The sequence below is a fragment of the Drosophila teissieri genome, chromosome 2R (genome assembly GCF_016746235.2).
Source record: "Drosophila teissieri strain GT53w chromosome 2R, Prin_Dtei_1.1, whole genome shotgun sequence".
Lineage (NCBI taxonomy): Eukaryota > Metazoa > Arthropoda > Insecta > Diptera > Drosophilidae > Drosophila > Drosophila teissieri.
Window position 1 is genome coordinate 12956843 of NC_053030.1, and position 22616 is coordinate 12979458.

A 22616-nucleotide genomic window follows, 5' to 3' on the forward strand; every position below is an offset into this window, starting at 1 on the left:
AGCTCAGGAGATATGGCATCCTTCCGCACATCAGCTGGGATTTGTTTACATTACGTTCTGCCGAGTGTCGTAATTCGGGAAAAGTCACTTAATTCGAGCAGCATCTTATGATAATACCAAAAATGTCGAGGCACGCCCTGATAGGTACGTTCAAAGGTGTAAGCCAGCGGGCGCAGCCACCAATAACCAGGAATCTCGCTCAGGTGGCGGCACGGGCTTCATTGGTCGCAACCTGGCCAATCATTTGACTCAAAAGGGATACGATGTGACGGTGATCTCCCGAATGCCAGGAGCCAAGCGCATCACCTGGCACGAACTGGAGAAGAATGGTATTCCCGGATCCGTAAACGCCGTGGTAAATGCCACGGGCCAGAACACATTGGATCCAACGAGACGCTGGACTCCAGGTTTCCAGCAGAATGTGTGGAACTCCCGTATCAACTCCTCCAAAACGCTGGCTCAGGCCATCAAGTCGGCTCCCCAGGTCACGTCTTTCGTAAATCTTTGTGGTGTGAGTCACTATCAGCCTTCGGAGTCCAAGGTTTACACCGAGGAGGACCAGGTGCAAGGATTCGACTACATGTCCAGGTTGTGCTTGGCCTGGGAGGAGGCGGCCCACACTGGTACTGAGCAGGATTGTAAAACCGTAAGTCCATACTTTGTAGCATCCACAAGAGGTAGTAAAACCCCTTATTCCTTTTCAGACCATCCTGCGGTGTGGCGCTGTTGTGGGCCATGGCGGTGGAATGATTCAGTCCATGTGGCTGCCCTTCAAGTTTGGCGTAGGTGGTCCACTGGGCAATGGAAAGCAAATAATGCCTTGGATACACCTGCACGATCTGTGCAGCTTGATACAGTACATCGTGGAAAAACCAGTGCCAGGAGTGGTCAATGCGGTGGCCCCTGAAATAACCAGCAATTTGGAGTTCAGCAAAGTAGAAATTCCCAGCTTTTTACTGCAAAAATTGTAATAACTTATTTTTTTGTCAGGCCTTTGCTAGAGCACTCCACCGTCCGTGCATCTTCAGCGTTCCTGAGTTTGTTGTCCATGCAATCTTTGGACCAGAGCGCGCAGCTTTGGTTTTAAGTGGCGCCAAAGTGAAGCCCCAAAAAGCACTCTCATCCGGATTTAAATTTCAATATCCCAGCGTCAAAGAGGCCGTGACGCAGCTGACCCTCAAAGGATGAACTGAATCGACATTGAATGCTGGTTATACGTACGCTTTATTTAAAAGCGGTCTGTATATTAAATAGATGGTAGTACCAAGCGCAAACTAAAACGAATTTCTGCGATAGGGGGATTTTGAATCACACCCTCCGAAAATAGACCCATTTAATTTGTTTACTCATTAGTCATATCCACCAGTATTTTACCATTTCATCATTTTTTGCAAACACATTAAATGTAATCGTTGACTTAATTCGATTTGTAAACCTTGTATAAATGTGAACTACCTGAAGGGGAATCTTTGGGAAAACAAAATGTAATCGTGTACTTTAAGTTTAATAACACCTTGTACCAACAAGTGGATTTCAAAAGAATTATCCCACGTGTGTGAAAGGTAGATAAAGAGATAACTCCGATCCCTTTTGCTGCGTGACTTGCCAATTAATATAATTGTAGCCAAAGTTAAATTAAAAGGCAAAAAAATTAATTGACTTGCACACGCTGTGAATACGCTATAAAAAACACACATAATCATAATCAAATATCAACGACTGAATTTTTTTTTGACCGCACGATGGGTTCTATAAATTGGGGATCCATTTCGGTGGGAGAATCAGTATCGTTTTGAGCCGCCAAACCAAAAATGCTTTCGAGATCGCCGCTATTATTGCTCGTTGTCGGGTTCTGCCTGGTATGATGATTTGGTATCACGCGACTCTAGCCCGGTTGTAACTAATCTATTAACAGAATGCAGTCGCCTCGGCTGACGTGGACTGCACCAAGCGACCACCGTTTGTCAATCCCAAAACCTGTTGTCCCATGCCTGACTTCGTGACCGCCGAGTTGAAGGAAAAGTGCGCAAAGTTCGACATGACTCCACCGCCGCCGACGGATGGGGATGCCAGTGGATCCTTTGAGGGCAAGCGTCGCCATCATCATCCGCATCCGCCACCAGTGAGTACCACTGAAATATATATATAATATATATCTTGAGCATGATAACTTGATCACCATCCTCCGTTTAGTGCTTGTTCTCCTGCATCTTTAACGAAACTGGCATCTATCAGAACCAGAAGCTGGATGAGGACAAGCTGAAGAGCTACTTGCAGGTGGTTTTCAAGGACAGTACCGAACTGCAGACCACGGCCACCCAGGCCTTCAGCACCTGTGTCACCAAAATCGTGGAGTTCGAGGCCAATTTACCTCCTCGTCCTGGTCCATCTCCACCACCCGGCTTTCCTATGTGTCCTCATGATGCTGGGCATCTAATGGGCTGTGTGTTCCGCAATCTAATGAAGAATTGCCCAGACTCAATTCGCAACGATTCCCAGCAGTGCACTGACATGAAAGAGTTCTTCACCAAGTGCAAGCCACCTCGTGGTCCTCCTCCTTCCGGCGAGGATATGTAAGGCCCCCAAGAATCCATTTTTGTGTGAAAGCCCGCAATGAATTTACCTCTACCCAGCTGAACTTTTAATATCCTTCAATTTAAGCCAATAAACATTTAAAGCTCAATATGGTTTCACTTTCCTTCGCCGATTGGAGCAGCCTTTATGCCACTTATCACCAAGATGCACGTCTGGGTGCGCAATGAGTTAGAAAATTAGGTTTTCCGCGAGGAAATTGCTTTTCGCGCGCATGTGCGTGGCTAGGAAACCGCCTCCTGCCCAGAAGGGATTCATTTATCTCTAGTCTGCCAACGTGTAAGGAACATGGCGGAGGAGGTGAAAGTATTCTTCGAAGAGTGTCGTGAGCAAGGGTTTTCCGCAAAGGAAATGCTGACTGTATGTCAACCTCTGATTTGGAGAATTCACTTGGCTAGAATTAGGAAATGGTGCTTCATTTTACTGCCCCTGGTGGTTATTTCCCTGCTTTGGCTATATAGTGACACCTTTTCTTGGTGGCTAAGTGCCTTGGGTCGATTGGTGCTCATTCAGATCCTTCCACTCTGGGACTGGAGACCCTACTATCATGCCAAGTGCTTGCTACCACGGGATCAAAGTGTCCAACAGCAGCCACCATCGTTGGGTAAAGAGGAGACTCTGTGGCAGAATTGTGCTCTTTGTGAAGCTTTAGGTGAGTTCACTTTTGATTTGTTAATTACCTATTTTATAGTCATTTCATTTCCAGAGGGAATAGCCGCGGCCTCCAATGTAAGCTACTCTACCTTGGAGTCTGAGCATCTAGAACGTGGGCAACCGGTGATTATAACAGACACTGGACTGCAAACGGATGTCCTTAGACTGCTGGAGCATATAGAGAAGAAGTCACCTCAGTGGCTAGGCAGTGAGCCTTGTGATGTTTCCAGCAATCTTCTGCTGAGGAAACTATTCAACCTAGAGGCGGCTCTAGATAAGATTCATTCCTGGCATGGGCAGACATCGAATTCTTGGCACCTCCAACTGAGGAACTGCCAGAAGAAGGCTGTGAAGTCCTCTCGACTTTTTCTGGATCGTCCCTATTACTACCCCCTCCACCTGGCACCGTATTATTCCAGCTGGCTGTTGGCAGTCCATCAGCAAAAGCGAAACCAAGCCGATATATACGTTCGTGGCCTGGTGCTCATCCAGCAACTGAGTGGCCACTTTGAAGTGGTTCTCCATCCCAAGAGTCCCTGCAATAAAGGAATATGTCCAAGCTTGCGGATGCGCCTGAATGCAGGAGAAGGATTGATCTTTACCACGGATATCTGGAGCCTAAGTTATGGTCTGGAGAAACCCCACGGCAAGCAGACCTCTCTGGCTAGCATTTTTGAGATTGACTGGCAGTCGTAGAGTGTTTTAGTTGGCCGAAATTGTATTTACACACACAACTAGATACAAGACGAATAGAAGCCTAAAGGTATGGAAATTTACTGGGAGGGATTGGGATCAGGAACAGATACATCTTAGGCCCGCCGGCACTTGGCCTCCACCAGCTTTTGCAGCGTGGCCGTCAGGCTGTTGATGGCGTCGATCTTCATGCGCTCAATCCGCTCCTGCTGCACAAGCGACATTTTTTGGATCTGCACCTGTTCGCGCTGCAAACTTCGCTGCAGCTCCATCTTCTCCCGCTCCACTTCCAGTTTTCTTTCAAAGTAGTCCTTCCACCAGATGTCATCGGGAATGCCGGAAGCTTGGTGCGAGCCCATGGGTCGTGCCAGATCGTAGAGCTTGCCATTAACTTCCAGATGTTGGCTGCTATCGTTGGTGCGTTCCGCCTCCGGCACTTGCTCGCCATCGTACTCCATCTTGGGTTGACGGACTATCTCCGACATGCTGTTACTATCCTCATCGAACTCATCGTTGGACTTGCTGTCCAGATTCATCTGGGCCTGCAGCAGGACCTGATCCACAGGTGTAATATACGGCTGGCCATCCTTCGCCGAGGTCTGAGTTTGAATTTGCAGCTGCATTTGGGGTGTTCCAGGCTTAAGGCTCACCGGAGTAGGTTGAATCTGTAGAGGTTGCTGGGGAACTCCCGGGGTCGGGTTTTGCCCATTAGCAGATGGTGGAGCTTGTGGGGCAACTGAAGGCTGTTGTGGCAACTGCATATCAAAGTCGGCCTTCTTGCCCTGCAAGTACTTGAACATCTCCTCGAAGAACTCCCAGTGAACATAGCCGGATACGTATTTTTTACTCAGATTCTTGTTGTAGGTGATGAGGATGTTATGCCACTTCTTCTGCACCTTAGCTGCGGAGTAGCGAAATCCCAGACGCTGTAGTTGCCGCGTGCAGTGCAGCCAAAGAGCCGTCCGTTTTTGTCTGCAAAAGATTATCTCTTAGAAGGATGTCGTCACAGTGGAATAATAACCTTGCTCACCTGCCCTCCGTAAAGCTACCCTCCATGGGACCGCGTATGTGGATTAATGCTCTGGTTGCCTCTGTGGTCCAAGCCCGCTCGTAAGGACCGCGCCCCATACTATTGGCTCCTCCGGAGGTATCCGCCTCCTCGAGCAAGCAATCATCATCCAGGTCATCCAAGTCATCGTCACTTATTTGATACGCTAAGGTAATGCGAAAATGTGTTGTTTTTAATTTAATGAATTCACCTATTTCAATTAATTCTTGATATACGAAAATATCCTTTCATACACTACGAAATAAAAAGTATGAATCCTTCAGAATAAGAGAAACAATCCTTTGAGTTACTAACGAATTCGAGATAGTTCTAGCCTAATCTAGATGTTTTGGCTTACGTTTAAAAACTTGTTGCTCTTGGGCAGCAGTGGCAACTCTGGCGCTCTCACAGCATCCTTCTGTCGTTGTCGTTCTGACAATTCTCTCTCTCTGTTATCCTGCTCTCATTCTCGCTCTCCCGTTCAAGTTACCACCCAACGCCAGGCCAAAAAGCATCCTAGCTATGTCAAACATGCTAGCTGCTGCTGACATACACCATTTATGATACATACATACACATATATCCTGAATGTATGTATGTATGTCCTTTCACTAAACCTGTGCACACCAACACCAGTGCACATTCCTGGCAATCACTCAATGTCCTATTCTGATTTCATGTTTGCCAATCGGCAGACTTACGTTCATTATCCTCGACATTATTCCCGTTGCTTGGGGTTTGCCCATTGCCTGCGATGAGCTGAACTTGAGCCATGCCGGTTGTCAGATTTTCCTAGTTAATCTGCTTTTTCTGCCAGCCTATGAGTGAGTTTTAGACCTTTCGCCTGTCAATAGTTTTCTCGTACTAACAGGACAATTTTCGGGCTGCAGCTTCCAGGCGCCGTGAACTTCGTGTGCGCCTACTCTCACCGCGCTCTCTCCGCTCCTCTCTCGCTCGCTCTTAGATCTGGAAAAGATGGGAGGCTGCGGCTAGCCGAGGAGTAGTGGTATTAGTTTCCAAGAAATGGGCCTCTAGAATGGGGTGGTTGGGTGGCTGGGCGGTGCAGTGGGCGGTGGAGTGCAGCATCTGCGCACTTTGCACTCTGACTTCGCAGGTCTGTTAGCCGCAGCCACAGCCACAGCCTCACTGGAATGGCTTTATGTGATTGGAAAGTCTAACCTAAATAGTTCTAGTTCGGCTGGACTGGAAGGCTATATTGGAGAACAGTTAGGAATTATCAAGGTCTGTATACAGTAAACATGTGTCAGGTTATGAATGAATTGTCACAGGCGAACCTCTATATTTCAAACCTCTAACCTTAATTAGTAAATATGTTTATTGGTAGAATGATAAGCCAGGAATAGTAAGCACCTCATGCTTTAGAGTAATTTAGCTTAAGTCGTAATTATTTATTTTTTTAAATACCATCATTTATGAAATCTGATCTAAGCTGTCATCTCTTGATTTAGAAATTAGTTAGCCAAAGACAAATGTAAAAGGTATATTATCATTAAATTTTACTGTAATATAATTAAATTAAAATTCCTTGAGTGCGCACTGTATCGCAATTTTCTAACGGACTTTTTAAAACACGAACTATCGTTTTATCGATACACCTTCGGTGCTACCAGCTGATTGTCCCGGCATTTTATTGTGCTAGGTGGCAACTCCGACGCCGCGAATTTGCGCGTGGAACAGAATATATTTGTTATTAAATAATTTTTAATTGTAGTTGTTAAGAGAGAGCCTAGACAATGCCTGCGGTGGAAAAGAGCGTGATGTAAGTACCGGCAATGCGACAATATTGAATGCCTAAATGTAATCCTATGATTTGCCGTGCAGCACCGATTGGAAGCGCCTGTGGCAGATGGTCTCGGGAATCCACTATGAGACTCCCCAAGACACTGTTCGCGAGGAGCTGATGAACGTGGCCTCCGAATTGCAGGCCGGTGTGCTCCAATTCAAGCCCAAGACTGCCTCCAACCTCGAGCTGAGCACTTTGCTCAAAGAGAAAAAACAGGAAAAACTGCTGCCCTTCACCGAGCGACTGCAGGATCTGTTAGATCTGGAATCCGCCCAATGTTGGGAAATCCTGTGCTACTACCTCACGCAGGAGTACCGTGGATCGGCGAGTCTCCTTACCCAACTGATCTCTACCGAAACGAATATGGCCAAACTGCACGAGGACATTCGGCATTACTATTCCCTGGAACGCATGATTGTTCTTAAGATTGTTAAGAACCTTATCGTCTTCTACCAGGTACCGAATCATCCCTATCACCACGAGTACCGCGCCGTGGTGGAGAAGATAACTATCCCCCGCCTTAGAGATTCATACCTAGACCAACTGGAGAGCTTGATTAGCGAACTGCCACCCAGGAAGCTAATGGCGGGAGAGTGCTTCCACTCTGCGGAACGCTTGGTTGCCTGGTCGGAGCGAAACGCCCGTGAGATCAACGAGGTGCTGCACATCCTTCTCTTGCTAGCGGAACACCTGCCAATGGGATTGGAGCAGACAAAGAGAATATTTGCCGCCTGCAAGCAACACTCTTTCGGAAAGATACAAAATTATCTGGATGACAGCCAACTTTATCATCAGGAGATTATTCGAAGCCTTACCTACTCGGAGCTGATGTTGATTTTAAAGTGTCTGGACTTTGAGAAGCCCGAGGAGCACTCCGATCTAATTGAAAAACTTATAGAGGATCTGCAGGTGGACATTGCCAGCATGTACCACAGACCAGAGCACGGCCCTTTGCTCCTAGCCTGGATGCTGCTTCGCTTGCGAGGCACCAACGATGCCGACGACGCCTCCAGTTTGCTCCGCTGTCGGCAGCTGGGCAAGCGAGCCGTAGATCTTAAGTGCTTTGTCCAACTGCACCTAATTGCCAGGCATTCTATGTACGCCGATGACTCTATGCTGTCACGGATTGTGCGAAAAACCATATACAACCAGGTTGGATATATGTGCAACCTCTTTGATGGCGATGGCAGCTGCGCTCGGTATGAGGGCATTTACGAATTGCTCTGCGAACTTGTCTCATGGCCCCACCTAGCTAAAGACTTTTGCAGTCGCGAAGGTCAATATAATTATTCAAAATAGCTGAATGGGAACATTAGTTTCAAACAAACCACTTTTATTTTCTAGATGACGGTCCGCGTTCGCTGTACAAAACTCTTTTAGAGAACTTCCCCTTAGAACTAACACATCTGTCCAAACTGGCACTATCACTGACAAAAGCGGGACAAGGCAACTACGTAAGCCAGTTCTCATATATTTAAAGACATTAGTTTAATTTATTCCTCCAATGTTTCAGATCAAGAGTCAACTAGAGTCTTTGCCCATATTGGCGCTTCTTTACGATGAAAATCAGCACAAGCTCAGAGAAGTGGACACAAACGAATTCGAGCTCCTAGCCAGCGTGCAACCGTTTCCGCGAATTGATTTTACCATACCCGCAGGATCCAGTTGCACAGCCATTCAACACCCGTCCGGCTGCTTCATGCACTTCCGTATCCCGGTAAACTACTTCGACGCGCTGCACCACGAAATTAACTGTCTGCTACTAGAGACGGGTCACCTGCATGGTAACTTTGAATCCAGCGAGCGCATACGCAATGTAGAAGCTGGTTTGAAGTTTTTGGAAAGTGCCGTGAAGCTCAGTCAATCGATATCCGGCATCAGCGCCGAAATGGTGCATCCCACCGAGATGTGCGTTGATCTGTTGCACAAATTCAAAAGCGTGCAGTGCCCACCTGTTGGACTTCTTTCCAGCTGTCTGAATGTTTGCACTGCGCTGCTGCCGCTGGTAGACGAGGAGATCTTTTCGCGTATAAGCAACCTACACATCCTGCCGACAGTTAGCCAGGGATCTCAGTACGACTTCAAGATGTATGCCAATGCCAGTGGAGTGGGCTTTGAGTCACGGTTTCTAGGCTCCGTCATTGATAATGTGGAAAAGAAAAGCGAGCGCTACGAATTCTTGCTTTCTTACCTCGGGTTCCTGCGAACGTACACCAAGCTGAAACGGAATCGCCAAATCCAGATGGAGATTCCCGGCCTAATATTCCTGCTAAGGGATGTTTTCCCGCACTTACACACATGGCACTTTAGCTCTCAACTGGAGAGAAACAAGATCTATTTCGAGATTCTTAGCTTTATATGCGACATCTTGGACTTGTTTAACACCAGTAAAGAATCTGATTGCAAGCAACGCGAGCTTTTGCTAAAGGTGTGCGTCTATTCGCTTCTGAATCTGGATAATGGACTGATTCTTTTGAGGTAAGAGCTACCGTAACTCCAACCAATAAAAAAAATTAAATAATAATTGTATTTCAGATTTGTGGGTGTGGGCAATGCCTATGTCCAATACACCATGGAGCTGGAGACAAATTGGATGCAGCAGCAACCTCACGGTTTAATGATGTTGGTCCGTCTATCCATGCGTATCCTGATGCAGTTGCTGCGCCTTAAAGAAAAGGTATACGGAAACAGTGAAACCCTCTCCCCGCTGGAGGCGTTGATATACACACAGCCCAAACAGCGCGATACTCTGCGGATCATTCCTACAGTATGCAGTTACATGAGCAACATATTCGATAGATGGCTACCGATCCTGTCTTGCCGCCTGCTAAAAAGAATCGCTCTCCAGTTCAATATGTCTCTATTGGCATGTCTAGACATGGAGGCTGATCAAATCCGATTGACGTTTATGCAAAAGTTGCCTGATGAGCTAGAAAGTGATTCCATAAAGCTAGCCATCCTGGAGCTGGTGGACGCATGCATTGCCAAGCAACCGGGTGTTACCGAGGCGTTTTTCAAGGTTAACTATGCCCACGACAAACGTTCCCGCTCCTTCTTCAGTAAGGAGTGTGTTCCCAATATTGGCGAGAGTATTGTCACTTATATGAGAGAGTTTCTGGATGCTCTTCATGTGGAGCCACTGACCATTCAACAGGCCTTGCCCACTAAGATCATGAACATCTTCCACTCCCTGTGGAAACATAATCTGCAAATGCTGGTGGATGATCTAGTACAGGATAAAACGTTTTGGCGCAAACTCTGTTCGCCGCTCTTTTCCGAGCTTCAGCCAAATTTACGAATCTACACGCAGCTTCTAAATATTATATCTATTGAAGTCTATACGGGAAATGGAACCAACGCTGCTTTGCTGGACGTAATGAATAAGTTTTTTGAACAAAAGAACTTTGGACCTTGGCTAAATTACGTTTTTAACATGCCCAAGGTTCCGGCTGTAAATAATTCGAGTTCTTCCGACGAGCTGCCAGATTGGATATGTTGCCTGCAGGCTTTCAAGGATCTGATCGTAATTTTGCTTAAAAAGCAGCCAAAGTTCATGACCATACCCGAGTCGCAGTTCAAGCTAATGGCGCAGAAGTGTCTTAAAGTCCTTGTTGATCGCTCAAACTATTTGGAGGACATGCGACCGTTTATCATGCTGGCTGAACTGTATGTGTTCATCCTACTCCAATTCAAGCACGCGTACACGAACAGCTTAGAGGAGGAACATGAACTAATGGAGCTACTGTTGCAACTGATGAACCGCATCTGCTCGTGCTATGAGGATCAGCACGTAAGAGCCAAGGAGGCATGCCTGGCCATTGTGACCAAGTGCACACATCTTTACACAGACCTGCTTATCAGGGACTCGTCCATAGCCTTGCGTTTTCTCAACTCAGTCGTAGGCATCATCTGCAGCGAACTGCAGCACATGGAGAACTCGGTGAGCCTGGAAAATTCGCAGAGCCTGAATACTTCGGACAGTTCAGACAGCAAGGCATCCACCAACTCGCTTATACTCTGCCTGAATCTGTTGAAGGCTGTCGCCACCATATTCCACAACGACGGACCCGGTAACTGGGATCTGCCATTTGTGTCGGTGCGTTTGTTTCAACGGCTTGTACGCTGCGTGTCTAGAACGCTTCCATTGTTTAGCAAACAAGTTCTAAGTGTGCAGCTGCTGGATGTGCTCATCGTATTTGCCAAGGGCCATTGTTCCGTTGAGTTTCTGCATTGCGATGTGGGAGAGCACTTGTGGCTGAACCTGTTGCCTCCCAGAGAACTTTTGCAGTCCAAACATGAGTTTACTAAGCCGGCGGCTGCGGATGGGGAACGTTGGACCGTAGAGCAGTGGTGGCCTGTATACGCCAGAGGTATTGAGTTTGTAACCATCATTTACGAGAAGCACAAGAAGTGCTTCCTTCAAGAAGCTTTTCAATTTGTGGGCATTCATGCTGTTTTCCTGGAGGATGCACTGTTGTTGAGCAAACAATCTCTGGAACCGGCAGCTATGCACTTAATTAAGGCTGCTGTTACCTTAGTGGCCAGCTTGACGGAGCACCACAAAGAGTGGAAGCAAGACAACGATCTGTCGCTTGCTAACATAATGGTGGGTTCTGCTTTAGTTCATCATCTAAATAATATTATAATCGCTTATCTGAAACCCACAGCGTGCAGTTCAGAGTTTGCTGTGCCACAGCTCATCTTTGTTTCATCAGCAACGAAACTTGAAGTGTCTTCTGGCTGGTCGACGCTCGCAGCTGGAAATCCTGCGCAGCACAGAAGCTTTAACCATTGACGATGAACTCATCTCCGCCTGCAACGAGTGAGTAATCTTTAATTATGCTGTGATACTAGACTAAATGTTTACATTTTATAACAGCCTCACGGACATAATTATTTTCTGCGTGAAAGCTTTGCTTAGATTCAGTCCGGATTTGGTGGAACTGCTGTGCTGCAGTGTATATGAGCCCTCCAAACACTCAGCCTTACTAGACGTAAAGTTTGGTGCACCTAAGTTGAACGAAGACAACTTGACGCTCACATTTGGCATTGTCCTCAACTTGGTTAACATATATGTGAAGGCCTTAAATATGGTATGTATATGTGGCATCATAACTGGGACCATTCTAGTCTAATACTTTTGAAATCACCAGCAAAATCATGGCTTCAGTGAGGTGCCACTTAACACACTGCCCAACGTGGAGCATTCCGGGGACAACGACGATGCAGACGTGTGTGTAGGCAACCAAACCAACCGCACCTTCTCCAAGTCTCTGTCCACTATCTCCATTTCGACCGGCAGCTGTCCAGCCAGTGAGCTGCTCTCCAACATGGACGGCCAGCTTTGTTTGCTTGCTCTGGAGCATCTGCTCATGCTGGTCGCTTCGCAAGCCATCTGTATAATTCGCTCGCCGAACCTGGAAACGCTCTGGAAGCAAATCGTGCGTCGGGACATCAGCAACGAGCTGGTCATCTTCAACGAGTTCGTGCGCCGCAAGGTGATATTAGACTACAAGGAGAACCGCAGTCCGTGGCTGCGACGAAAACACGGGCTCTATAAACTAAAGTGCGTGGACCCAGCGAGGAGTTCAAGCAGTTCTGCCCGCAGCTCAGACATTGTGCGCCGCAGCAACACAACTAACGAACTGCGGGTTAATGTCGTACGCAGACTGCACCTACAGCAACAGCAGCGCACTCCTCCACCGCACAACTTTGACATGACCAGCGACATGAGTCCCATTGCGCCTATTCAAGGTGCAGCCATGTCGACGAGCTTGGATCCCAGAGATGGCCGAAAGCGTTTGTATCCCGCTCAACAGGCGGGCGAGGCCTTCTTGGAGGACGAACTGGCCGCCATCGACCTGCAGTACTTTCCCCCGCCCGCAGAGCATGGTTATTCCGAATTGTCGCAGGTGCAAATGGTGGAGGAGGACTACCTCCAGTTGATGTCGGCCCTCTTTAATGTCATGCCCCACTGCGACTGAGCTTTTTGCCCTTTGATTGTTAAGTGATTCATGGATTTCGAAATAAAGTGTGTAGACATCGAATAATTCAGGCGGCTTTTATTTATTATCATAGCTGATTTTTAATAGAAAAGCAAATTGAATTGTATTCGAAATAATATATAAGTCTTTTAATCCCAGTGTAGAAAATTCATTTGCACAGTTTTGCTAAAGACGTCACTGTTTCTGACGGGCCCCCAGCAACGTCATCACCCTCTCTTTTGGGAGCGAGAGTTGGAATATTCTCCCCCGCCTGGGAACTCTGCCCACAGAAAGAGAGAGAGAGAGATAGTGGTCTGCTATTTATGCTTACTCACAACCCAAGAAGTAATCACCGCTGCTTTTTCTGCCGCCAACGTTTTTGCGGCAGCGTTGAGCTGATTATGAGCTTTCTGCTTTCGGCATTTTAGTACCCAGCGATTGGTAAAAGAGAACGCATGTGCAGACAACGGAGCGGATACGCAACTTGAACGTGAACGTGAACGCATTGCCCGCAAGACAAGACACCAAGTACGAGCATTAAGGTTTACCCCCTGTTAGGCAGCCGATAATCCGGGAATCAGAGAGACGTCGTCGTTATTAGGGCAACCAATTAGCCAAGTCAGTGATTGTGATAATGCTTAAAGGTGTTCCCACGCTAGCCGGTCGAAACCTTCGTCTTCTGACGACCCAGGCACAGGTGCTGGTCCATCAGCGCGCCAAGGCGTCCGCCGCCGAGCCCGTCGAGGAATTCGACCAGGAGACGGATCTCTTGAAGCGCGCCAAGTTCGGACACACGGGCAAGCATCTGCAGCAGAAAATAATCAATGAGGTGAGTGTTTCGCGGAGTGTTTCAAATGGGGGGATGAGCCGACAAACAGCTGACTGAGTACATTTTTTGGGCCTAAATTTCGCCCGACTATTGATTTTTCATGAGTTGCCCACAAATAAGAACGCGTAATCCGCACAGATGCGCAAATACTCGCAGAAAAGCCAAACAGTTTCCCAAAATAGATCTCGAAACTTAAACAAAGACCAAGATATGGACTCTGGCCTGGAAGTGATTTTGGGCACGTAAGAGCGTATGACTTTCTTTCCAGCCTGACAACGCCGGATTTTTAGCCCAAGACGCCGGGCATTAGTTTAATTAGATAAATGAAAGGCGCAGCGTGACTGACGCAATATCCAGATAACACACCCACTGTCCTGTCTCTTCCCCAAAATGTAAAAAAAAAAGATAATTGAGTTTATCTTATCGCATCTGTGATTGCGGCGACTAGACAGACTACCGGGCGAATTAATTGTGAAATTATCATGACAAATTTGGGGGGCTAGGTGCTAATCAGGTGCAAATCAACTGACACACTCATCCTTAATCCCCCAAATGCCCAAATGCCACATGTGACATGTGGAACTCCCACTTCGCAGTAGTCGCTGTCAACAAGTTCATAATAATGTTTATTATAATGTCGAAAAATCAGACGACGGCGAGACGCTGACCGAGACATTGAAACAATGATTGCGAGATTGGAAACGGGAATGGGAATGGGAGCCGAGATGGTTATAAAAGCCTGCTTATTTATTAATCTTTGGCTCGTGAAACAACAGCGCCAGTCGAAAGAATTTATATTCGAATACACTCAGAAAAAGCCGTGCTATGCATGAGTTTCATGTTCCCACCTTTAGATAGATATATGGTCTATTTCCGGCCAAACGATCCTAATCTTATTCAGTTAAACTAAAATCTTATCACCATGAAATGATAATTTATGTAACTTTGATAGGGTTTACTTGTCTGTGTTATTTTTAAACTTAATTGGACTTTGCTTAAGAAGCTGGTTAAAATTAGACACTTTCTTATCGGTAGCATATTACAATCTTATCCCAAGGGGCAAAAACACGACATAAACATCCCATCCCACCTTATATGAAAAATATTAATTTTATCTAAATCCTATATATGTATAACCTACTCTTTAAAGCGCAGTATAATTTATTTAAAATTTGCTTCTGCATTTTTTTTTTTGCTGTGTATATATGTGATTCACAGAATCTTGCAGTGTTAAAGTCACGCGAAACTGTCACCCGAAAATAAATAGTGTAAACGTGAGCATGGCAACACAAAAAACATATTTATGAACAAATAAAGTCGGAGGTGGCAATTCAAGCGGAAATAATTATGGATCGGAGTAAAGCTGGCGGAGATTTGGCAAAAGTCCATCGCTAGTCGAAATGTTTGCGCTGCTTTTGTTGCCATGGGAGAAATGAAAGAGCACACTCGCACACACTCATAAATATTTAGCATACCGTGCGTATTATTAATATTTAGCTGCCACAACATAGAAACACAGAAACCAAGCCCCTTCACTCCGCAATCGCACATGGCCGCTAGAGAAAAGTAGAGAAGTGGAATATAAGAGAGTTGGCTTGTTCTTAAACAAACAAATTGATATTCGCTGGCTTTTCTCATTAACTGTGCGAATTTGTATTTAATTCTGTAAGGTATTTCGTTGGGAAAAGAAATATGCAGAAATTTCTGGATCAAACATATTTATTTCTGGAAAATATCCCATGAGGAGTAATTGAGTCCGATAAAATAAGAAATATATTTTATAGCTGCGATAAGGCTCTCCCATAAGCCTCATTAAGTCAAGCTCTGTTTTATTTAATTATTGTTAGAGTTCGCAGGTTTTCCCTTAAAAGTTTATGGTCTTATAAGTGACAGTAGTGTTTGCGTACTAAACTATATCTAGAAGATCATAGAACAGTAGTTATTACTCATTAAAATAAGTTCTAATATTACGTTTCTTTTATGTAACCATTATATTAAAACCCGAACTGCGTAGAAAATTAGATCGACTTTTTATCAATAAATTGCTGCATTTCATAACACATTGACATAATCGAACGCTCTGGGAAATTGCATAAAAAATTGATTTTTATGGGGCACAAGATGGGTTCCTCAGGTTCCCCGATTACGTTTCCCCCTGATAATTATAATCCGCATTTCCGCGCGAATTGTGCGTCAATGTTCCGTCAGCTTTTGGTATCCGAATTCGAAAGGTGCCAAAGTCCCACGCGAATGTGACAGGCCCCTTGAACGGAACTTGTTTGCCCAATATTATATTCTTTTTATTTCGATGGTGCTGTTGTTGTTGAGCGAGATGTGCGCCACATGACTTTCTTTCGCTGAAATATAAGTGTTTAATAATATGCAAATAAGCAGCGAGTGCGAAAAACACTTAACAATGAAATTTCAGATTTTGAAGGCCATGATTTACCCTTTTCTGAGAACGAGAAGCAAATTGATGGTATTTCATGGATTTGGGCACGTGCAAACAATTTAAGCGGTTTAATTTCACAAGACTCGCCAAATAAGGCTGTAATGAGAGTTATATAAAGTCGGTGGAATATTTTCAATCAATTATACTGAGTCAAGAAAATTGAATTGGAAAGGAAATGAAATGAAGAAGGAACCGCTGATGTCATGCGGTTAGGTAATCCAATCCAATAGTACTTAGGATCGACGGCAGGACAGGAAGTATCCAGTTGCACTAATGAATGATTACAGTTTCTCCATTAACGCAAATAGAGAAATTAGTAGGCTGGGGCAGATATGTATTCCAAATCAATAATGTGCAAGAAGTTGGCATTGCAGAAATATAAGGGAACAAATATAATAGAGCGCAGAACCAAAGGAGTATGATAGCTATTTCCATCCTTGTAAGCTGCAAAAGTGTTGCCGATTTTCGGGGATCTCATAAATGTTTGGATGGGCCAAGCAACTTCTTTCTATAAAAGCTGCTCGTAATTGGCATATGTCCATTATTTGCACTTCGATCCAGTTGCGGTATACATTGGATATACCTTGAAACTATGCTAGTACGTGCCATAAAGTTCGCGTTTGACATAACTGGGAAAACGTGATGCGAACAGAGAATTTCCGACCTAATCCACCAGCTGTAATACAACGAATATTTTGTTCATTTCAGAAAAAACTGCGCGCTCCACCGCTTATGAACTTGGTGTTTGCCAATCGAAAGTTGTCCTTCTACGATACCAGTTCCACGCCAAAGACCAAAGAGGATAATGCCAAGCTGTGAGTACTTAATCAAAATATTACCCTTAACCCCACTCATTTCCACTGTCAATGTTACATACTACTAGTACACCGCAAACAATTCAGAGCACTTGCACAACTGCATCCAATCGTCCGATTGGGATTACAAAATATTTGTCCACTCATTTGCACCTTTCTCGTCTGTGGCTGTGGCTGTGGCTGCTTCTTGCCCACTATTTCCCACGTGGCCATAACCAAGTGGGTCAACAGCTTAGCTGCTGCCAGGCTGCATTTTAAGTACCAATGATCCATTTTTAGATCCGCTGCAGTTTGCGCTGCTATTCTATTGCTATTCTTAGTTCGGAAACTCAAATATTGTTTTGAAAACAACAACCGAAAACGTTGACACACACAATTAACAATCTCTGCCAAAGTCCAAAGAAATGCGAAAATATTTTGATGGCACTTTTTGGGGTAAACATTTGCGAGCTCCCCCTTTTGTTTCAAGTGGAAGCAGGGAGGAGATTATGGGGCTGGGCGCTCCAAGTGGGAGGTATCTGCCCCGATAGCACGCGCTAATTGCCGGCAATCTCGATCGCATAAAAATAAATTAACATACGGTTATTAAACGAAGATAAAAATCGAATTCGCTCGCTCTTTTCGGGTCTGCTGAATGATTTATACTATGTGTATAAATGTATGTATTGGCTCTGATGTATGATGTTGGCGAACTATAAAACCATTGGCCATTCGCCGACTCGTCTCATTTTGGCGGTGACGGGCCGCAAGTTTGCACAGTGAAAGAGCAGGATACCTTATACCTTATACCTTATCGGAATGATGGGCGATCGTAGTTGGAACCTGCTGCAGTACGCCACCGAGAGGGCGCCACTCCCACTGGACGGCTACACCGCCGAGGAGGCGGCCCAGTACAAGGACAGCATTAGGCAGAAGATCGTGGACGACCTGAAGTCCATGACGGGCGAGGAGCTGATAGAGCTGGTCAAGCAGAATGCCACCAAGGAGGCGGAGGAGCAGAAGGCGGAGATTCCGGCCACGGAACCCCTGTCCGCCACCGAAGAGGGCAAGGAACGAGTGCAGGATGATGCGGATCTCATAGATGCCGGCATCATAGCCGAAATGGTCGCCGGACTCTGCACCAAGAGCCAGAAGGAGACGTTCATCAAGGTGATAACGAAGTATATCAGGTAAATGTGAGTCATCCGGAGACGTGCCCACCCTCTTATCGGAATCGGAATGGGAATCAAAGAAGCGGGGTTCCGCCGCGTGACGTGCTCCTCCTTATCGCTTTCGGTGGTTTTGGTGCCCATGTGAATGTCTGCTCCATAGAGCGCCAGACAATGGCCAGTGTAGCATATAGTGCTATAAATCCAGCCATATCTGCTCCGCGGTTGTGTGTTTGCTCGTGCGGTCTTTGTGTGTAGGGAAAAAGGAGTTAATTAATTTATTTTATTGGCAATAACATGATTTAGAAATTAGCACATTCCGGCCCTGCGCTGCTCTCCGTGGCCGCTCTCCGATCTGCGGTCGTCTATCCGTGTGGCTATCTAAGTGCTCCGTTCGCTGGGAGCAGCAAAAATCACACTTTTCGCTAATGTATAAAATGCCAGCGCGCTTACTGTTGTTCCCATTAAACTTGCAACAGCTCAGCGCTCAAGTCAAGGCGATCCGAGTTCGCCATCCAGTATACAAATCAAATATAAATCAGATACAAATCAGCCAAAAGCCCTCGAATATCACGTATCACGTATACGCCGTGATGGTGCAGCCAACTGAAATGGAGGCGCTGAAGCGCCAGAGCGAGGATGGGGAGACCAAGGAGCGGGAGGAGAACTATAGGCGGGGCAAGGAGCAGGAGACCACGGAGACGGCGGCCATCATTGAGGAGATTATCGAGGGCATCTCGCTGCAGAATCGCCGCGGCACCATAGTGCGTACCATTTCCGCGATAATCAGGTAAAAATAGTGCCGGCATGTGCAGTGCAGCCCAAGCAGACAGTCAGGGACAGGGCCAATATGTAGTATAGGTACATCCATCCAAGGGGATCGTAAAAATAGACTGTGCACATTACACACCCCATATCTATACGACACACCCCCTATATAAGTATATAACCCTATAACTATATGCCAAAACGAAAATTGCGTCGATTGACGCTCGTTACACGCTCATTAATGGCCAATATATGGAAATCGAACTAACAATTGCCGTCTGCTCATCCTGTTTATCACTCTTTTAGCAGTCAGAGACGCCACTATTCGATGCGGCCGTGAGTAATCGATTGAACTGTTCTGCTTTTCTTTTTACACCCCCCAGTAGAATTTTGAATTTGAATCCGTTGCCATGCCACACCACACCATAAACCAAACGATCTCTTAATCAAGCCCAACTCGACTAAATTGGAGTAGATTGTAGTCTGCGCGAACTGATTTCCCAAAATTGACAGTTCCTATAAAATGTCCAATTAATCAAATCGGCCAACCATGGAGGAAGATCTATATTTAGATATTCAGAGAAGTCCAACTGGATTTGTGCAGTTTTTTTGGCCGCGCTGCATTAGATGTCTGTGAGCCAATTAGCACTTGGACTTCAGCGCCAGTTGGCTAAAGACAAACCCCCGCTAAAGTTCCACCCCCCCCACTACACCACTACACCCCTTAGTAGTAGCAGTATTATTTGTGATTTTTGCCTTGCCTTTCCACACACGCATGCTAAAATTCAGTCGGGGATCGCCGCTCAATTAGCAGGTGCCCTAAACCCAATTGCTTTTCTGCGGCTACGAAACTATTTCGCTAATTTGCCAGTACCAACTGGTCGTATTCCTATTCACCAATCTCACCCTATACAACTATCCACCTATTCACAGCCATCGCGAGCAGGAGCAGCGAAATGCGGAGGATGTGCTATTCGACATGTTCGCCAGCGAGGAGACGGGCCTCATCTCCATGGGCAAGTTCCTGGCCGGGCTCAAGACCACCGGCATACGCAGGAACGATCCGCGAGTGCGCGAACTGATGGACAACTTGAAGAAGGTGCACAAGCTGAACAACTACGAGACGGGCTCCTCCGCGGAAACGCAGCATCTCAATCGGGAGACCTTCAAGGCGTAAGTCATAGCCAGCCTTAGTTATGCCAATCCTAGATTATAATCCTTTCTTATCCAGTGTGGTGGCCCCCAATATTGTGCTGATTGCCAAGGCCTTCCGGCAGCAGTTCGTGATCCCCGACTTTACGAGCTTCGTCAAGGACATCGAGGACATCTACAATCGCTGCAAGAGCAACACCCTGGGCAAGTTGGCCGACTACATTCCGCAGCTGGCTCGCTACAATCCCGACTCCTGGGGCCTGAGCATCTGCACCATTGATGGGCAGCGCTTCTCCATCGGCGACGTGGACGTGCCCTTCACACTCCAGAGTTGCAGCAAGCCACTGACCTACGCCATTGCCCTGGAGAAGCTGGGCCCCAAGGTGGTGCACTCGTATGTGGGCCAGGAGCCCAGCGGCAGGATCTTCAACGACCTCGTCCTGGATCAGAACAGTAAGTTGGAAACCAACTATGCCATCCTTGATGTGAATAAATTACAATTATATTATTCCACAGAAAAGCCGCACAATCCGATGATCAACGCTGGGGCCATCCTGACCTGCTCGCTGATGAACGCCTTGGTGAAGCCGGACATGACCTCCGCTGAGATCTTCGACTACACCATGTCCTGGTTCAAGCGGCTGTCCGGCGGAGAGTACATCGGCTTCAATAACGCCGTTTTCCTGTCCGAACGGGAAGCTGCCGATAGGAACTACGCGCTGGGCTTCTACATGCGGGAGAACAAGTGCTTCCCCAAGCGCACCAATCTTAAGGAGGTGATGGACTTCTACTTCCAGTGCTGCTCCATGGAGACCAACTGCGAGGCCATGTCCGTGATCGCCGCCAGTTTGGCCAACGGTGGCATCTGTCCCACCACCGAGGAGAAGGTGTTCCGGCCGGAGGTCATCCGGGATGTGCTCTCGATCATGCACTCCTGCGGCACGTACGACTACTCCGGGCAGTTCGCCTTCAAGGTGGGTCTGCCAGCCAAGTCCGGAGTCAGTGGCGGCATGATGCTAGTCATCCCCAACGTAATGGGCATCTTCGCCTGGTCCCCGCCCTTGGATCACTTGGGCAATACAGTGAGAGGACTACAGTTTTGCGAGGAGCTGGTCTCCATGTTCAACTTCCATCGCTACGACAACCTGAAGCATCTGTCCAACAAAAAGGATCCCAGGAAGCACCGCTACGAGACCAAGGGCCTGTCCATCGTGAATCTGCTCTTCTCAGCTGCCAGCGGAGATGTGACGGCCTTGCGCCGCCATCGTCTCTCCGGAATGGACATCACCCTGGCCGACTACGATGGTCGCACTGCCCTCCACTTGGCTGCCTCCGAGGGACACTTGGAGTGCGTCAAGTTCCTGCTGGAGCAGTGCCATGTACCCCACAACCCCAAGGATCGTTGGGGCAATCTGCCCGTGGATGAGGCCGAGAACTTTGGCCACAGCCACGTGGTGGAGTTCCTGCGCTCCTGGGCCGAGAAGGTTGATCTGTCCAACGAGGAGTGCAACCCCGAGGCGGTGACCAGCAAGACACAAGCGGATGAGGTCAGTTCAAGTTCAAGTCCGTGTTCAAGTCCGAGTCCAAGTTCAAGTCCAGGTTCAAGTCCAAGTTCAAGTCCGTGTTTAAGTCCAGGTTCAAGTCCAGGTTCAAGTTCAAGTCGAAGTCCAAGTTCAAGTCCCTGTTTAAGTCCAGGTTCAAGTCCGTGTTCAAGTCCAGGTTCAAGTTTGAAGACGGGAAACCTCTTGGGGCAAAATCAAAGCATTCCAAATGACAACTTAAAGCTGAACTCCAATCTCACCTTCCAGGAAATCTGCAGCACCAGCGACCTGGAGACCAGTCCGACCACCAGTCCCATTCCCACGCCTGTGGAATCCGGATCCAGGGCAGGATCAGGACGATCCAGCCCGGTGCCATCGGATGCGGGCAGTACGGCGAGCGTCGGAAGCAGCATCGATGACAAAACCAAGCCGGGACTATAAGCGCACAGAGATCCGGGATCCCAGCAGAATCTCTCTGACTAAATTATTCGCACAACCTTTTAGTTTATATATGATGTATTAGATTAAAGTTAAGAGTACCCGAGATACCATCAGTTCACGCTGGCCGGTTAGTCCTATATAATTTGTAGTAGTCATCCCATCGTGCAAGTCGTCGTCCTTCGCGGCGGATCCACTGCACGAGCGGCATTTGTACTTGTACTTGGTAGTGCTTAGATAGCCACAAAAATTCCATGTTATCCTACGAAACAATGACAATAATCCTTACGGATATCTTAACTAACCCACGCAATTTGGGTCTGTGACCCGCGTAAATGTATTGCATTCGTACTTGTCAATTGATATTTGTATGCTTTTGAATGTGTATTAATAATCCCGTTTATAAAGATCAATATATGTCTGTTTAGATATACCTGATAGCGATTGAATATATACACGTTTAGCTGAAAATACACAAATATTTGAATATCGTTACTTAATGGGTCTTTTAAGGTGGCAGACTATACTATACACGATGTTCAATGGTTAAATCCTTTTACCCAAACTTTTAAAATTTGTAATAAAAGACGTGTAACTACAAATTTCTAATAAACAATGGCAATTATACTTTTTAAATCACTAACATCAAATTGTACCTTATATGAACTTTACTTTTGGTTGATGGGCTGTTTACAGCT

General features: G+C 46.6%; 6 protein-coding genes across 22 annotated transcripts; 5 read left to right on the plus strand and 1 right to left on the minus strand.

The window, feature by feature from the left end:
• Positions 1-1384, plus strand: LOC122612935 (epimerase family protein SDR39U1). The gene is made up of 4 exons (XM_043786846.1): positions 1-144; positions 204-646; positions 705-935; positions 991-1384. The coding sequence occupies exons 1-4, from the start codon at positions 108-110 to the stop codon at positions 1186-1188; spliced, it is 909 nt and encodes a 302-aa protein (XP_043642781.1). The 5' UTR covers positions 1-107; the 3' UTR covers positions 1189-1384.
• A 199-nt stretch (positions 1385-1583) lies between these two features.
• Positions 1584-2676, plus strand: LOC122612936 (general odorant-binding protein 67). Its single transcript, XM_043786848.1, has 3 exons — positions 1584-1859; positions 1916-2122; positions 2194-2676. The coding sequence occupies exons 1-3, from the start codon at positions 1812-1814 to the stop codon at positions 2575-2577; spliced, it is 639 nt and encodes a 212-aa protein (XP_043642783.1). The 5' UTR covers positions 1584-1811; the 3' UTR covers positions 2578-2676.
• A 204-nt stretch (positions 2677-2880) lies between these two features.
• On the plus strand, positions 2881-3995 carry LOC122613730. The gene is made up of 2 exons (XM_043788063.1): positions 2881-3244; positions 3299-3995. The coding sequence occupies exons 1-2, from the start codon at positions 2881-2883 to the stop codon at positions 3940-3942; spliced, it is 1008 nt and encodes a 335-aa protein (XP_043643998.1). The 3' UTR covers positions 3943-3995.
• LOC122613728 lies at positions 3947-6243 on the minus strand. The gene is made up of 3 exons (XM_043788062.1): positions 5689-6243; positions 4970-5153; positions 3947-4911 (listed from the first exon to the last, which is right to left on the minus strand). Exons 1-3 carry the CDS (start codon positions 5759-5761, stop codon positions 4056-4058), a joined length of 1113 nt encoding a protein of 370 aa, XP_043643997.1. The 5' UTR covers positions 5762-6243; the 3' UTR covers positions 3947-4055.
• A 391-nt stretch (positions 6244-6634) lies between these two features.
• On the plus strand, positions 6635-12841 carry LOC122613944 (nucleoporin Nup188). Its single transcript, XM_043788376.1, has 8 exons — positions 6635-6767; positions 6830-8067; positions 8136-8245; positions 8305-9269; positions 9327-11397; positions 11459-11613; positions 11671-11884; positions 11945-12841. Exons 1-8 carry the CDS (start codon positions 6742-6744, stop codon positions 12773-12775), a joined length of 5610 nt encoding a protein of 1869 aa, XP_043644311.1. The 5' UTR covers positions 6635-6741; the 3' UTR covers positions 12776-12841.
• Positions 12842-13234: 393 nt separating this feature from the next.
• LOC122613424 (glutaminase liver isoform, mitochondrial) lies at positions 13235-22561 on the plus strand. Of its 17 annotated transcripts, none has more exons than XM_043787600.1 (7): positions 13240-13604; positions 16765-16871; positions 19094-19123; positions 19721-19960; positions 20019-20392; positions 20456-21486; positions 21748-22561. In XM_043787600.1, exons 1-7 carry the CDS (start codon positions 13410-13412, stop codon positions 21919-21921), a joined length of 2151 nt encoding a protein of 716 aa, XP_043643535.1. In that variant the 5' UTR covers positions 13240-13409; the 3' UTR covers positions 21922-22561. The 17 variants fall into 17 exon arrangements, with proteins under 17 accessions (XP_043643523.1, XP_043643524.1, XP_043643525.1 ...); XM_043787602.1 differs by lacking the exon at positions 13240-13604 and adding an exon at positions 16368-16495; XM_043787588.1 differs by having other exon boundaries at positions 13235-13604; positions 20456-22561.
• Positions 22562-22616: the final 55 nt, after the last annotated feature.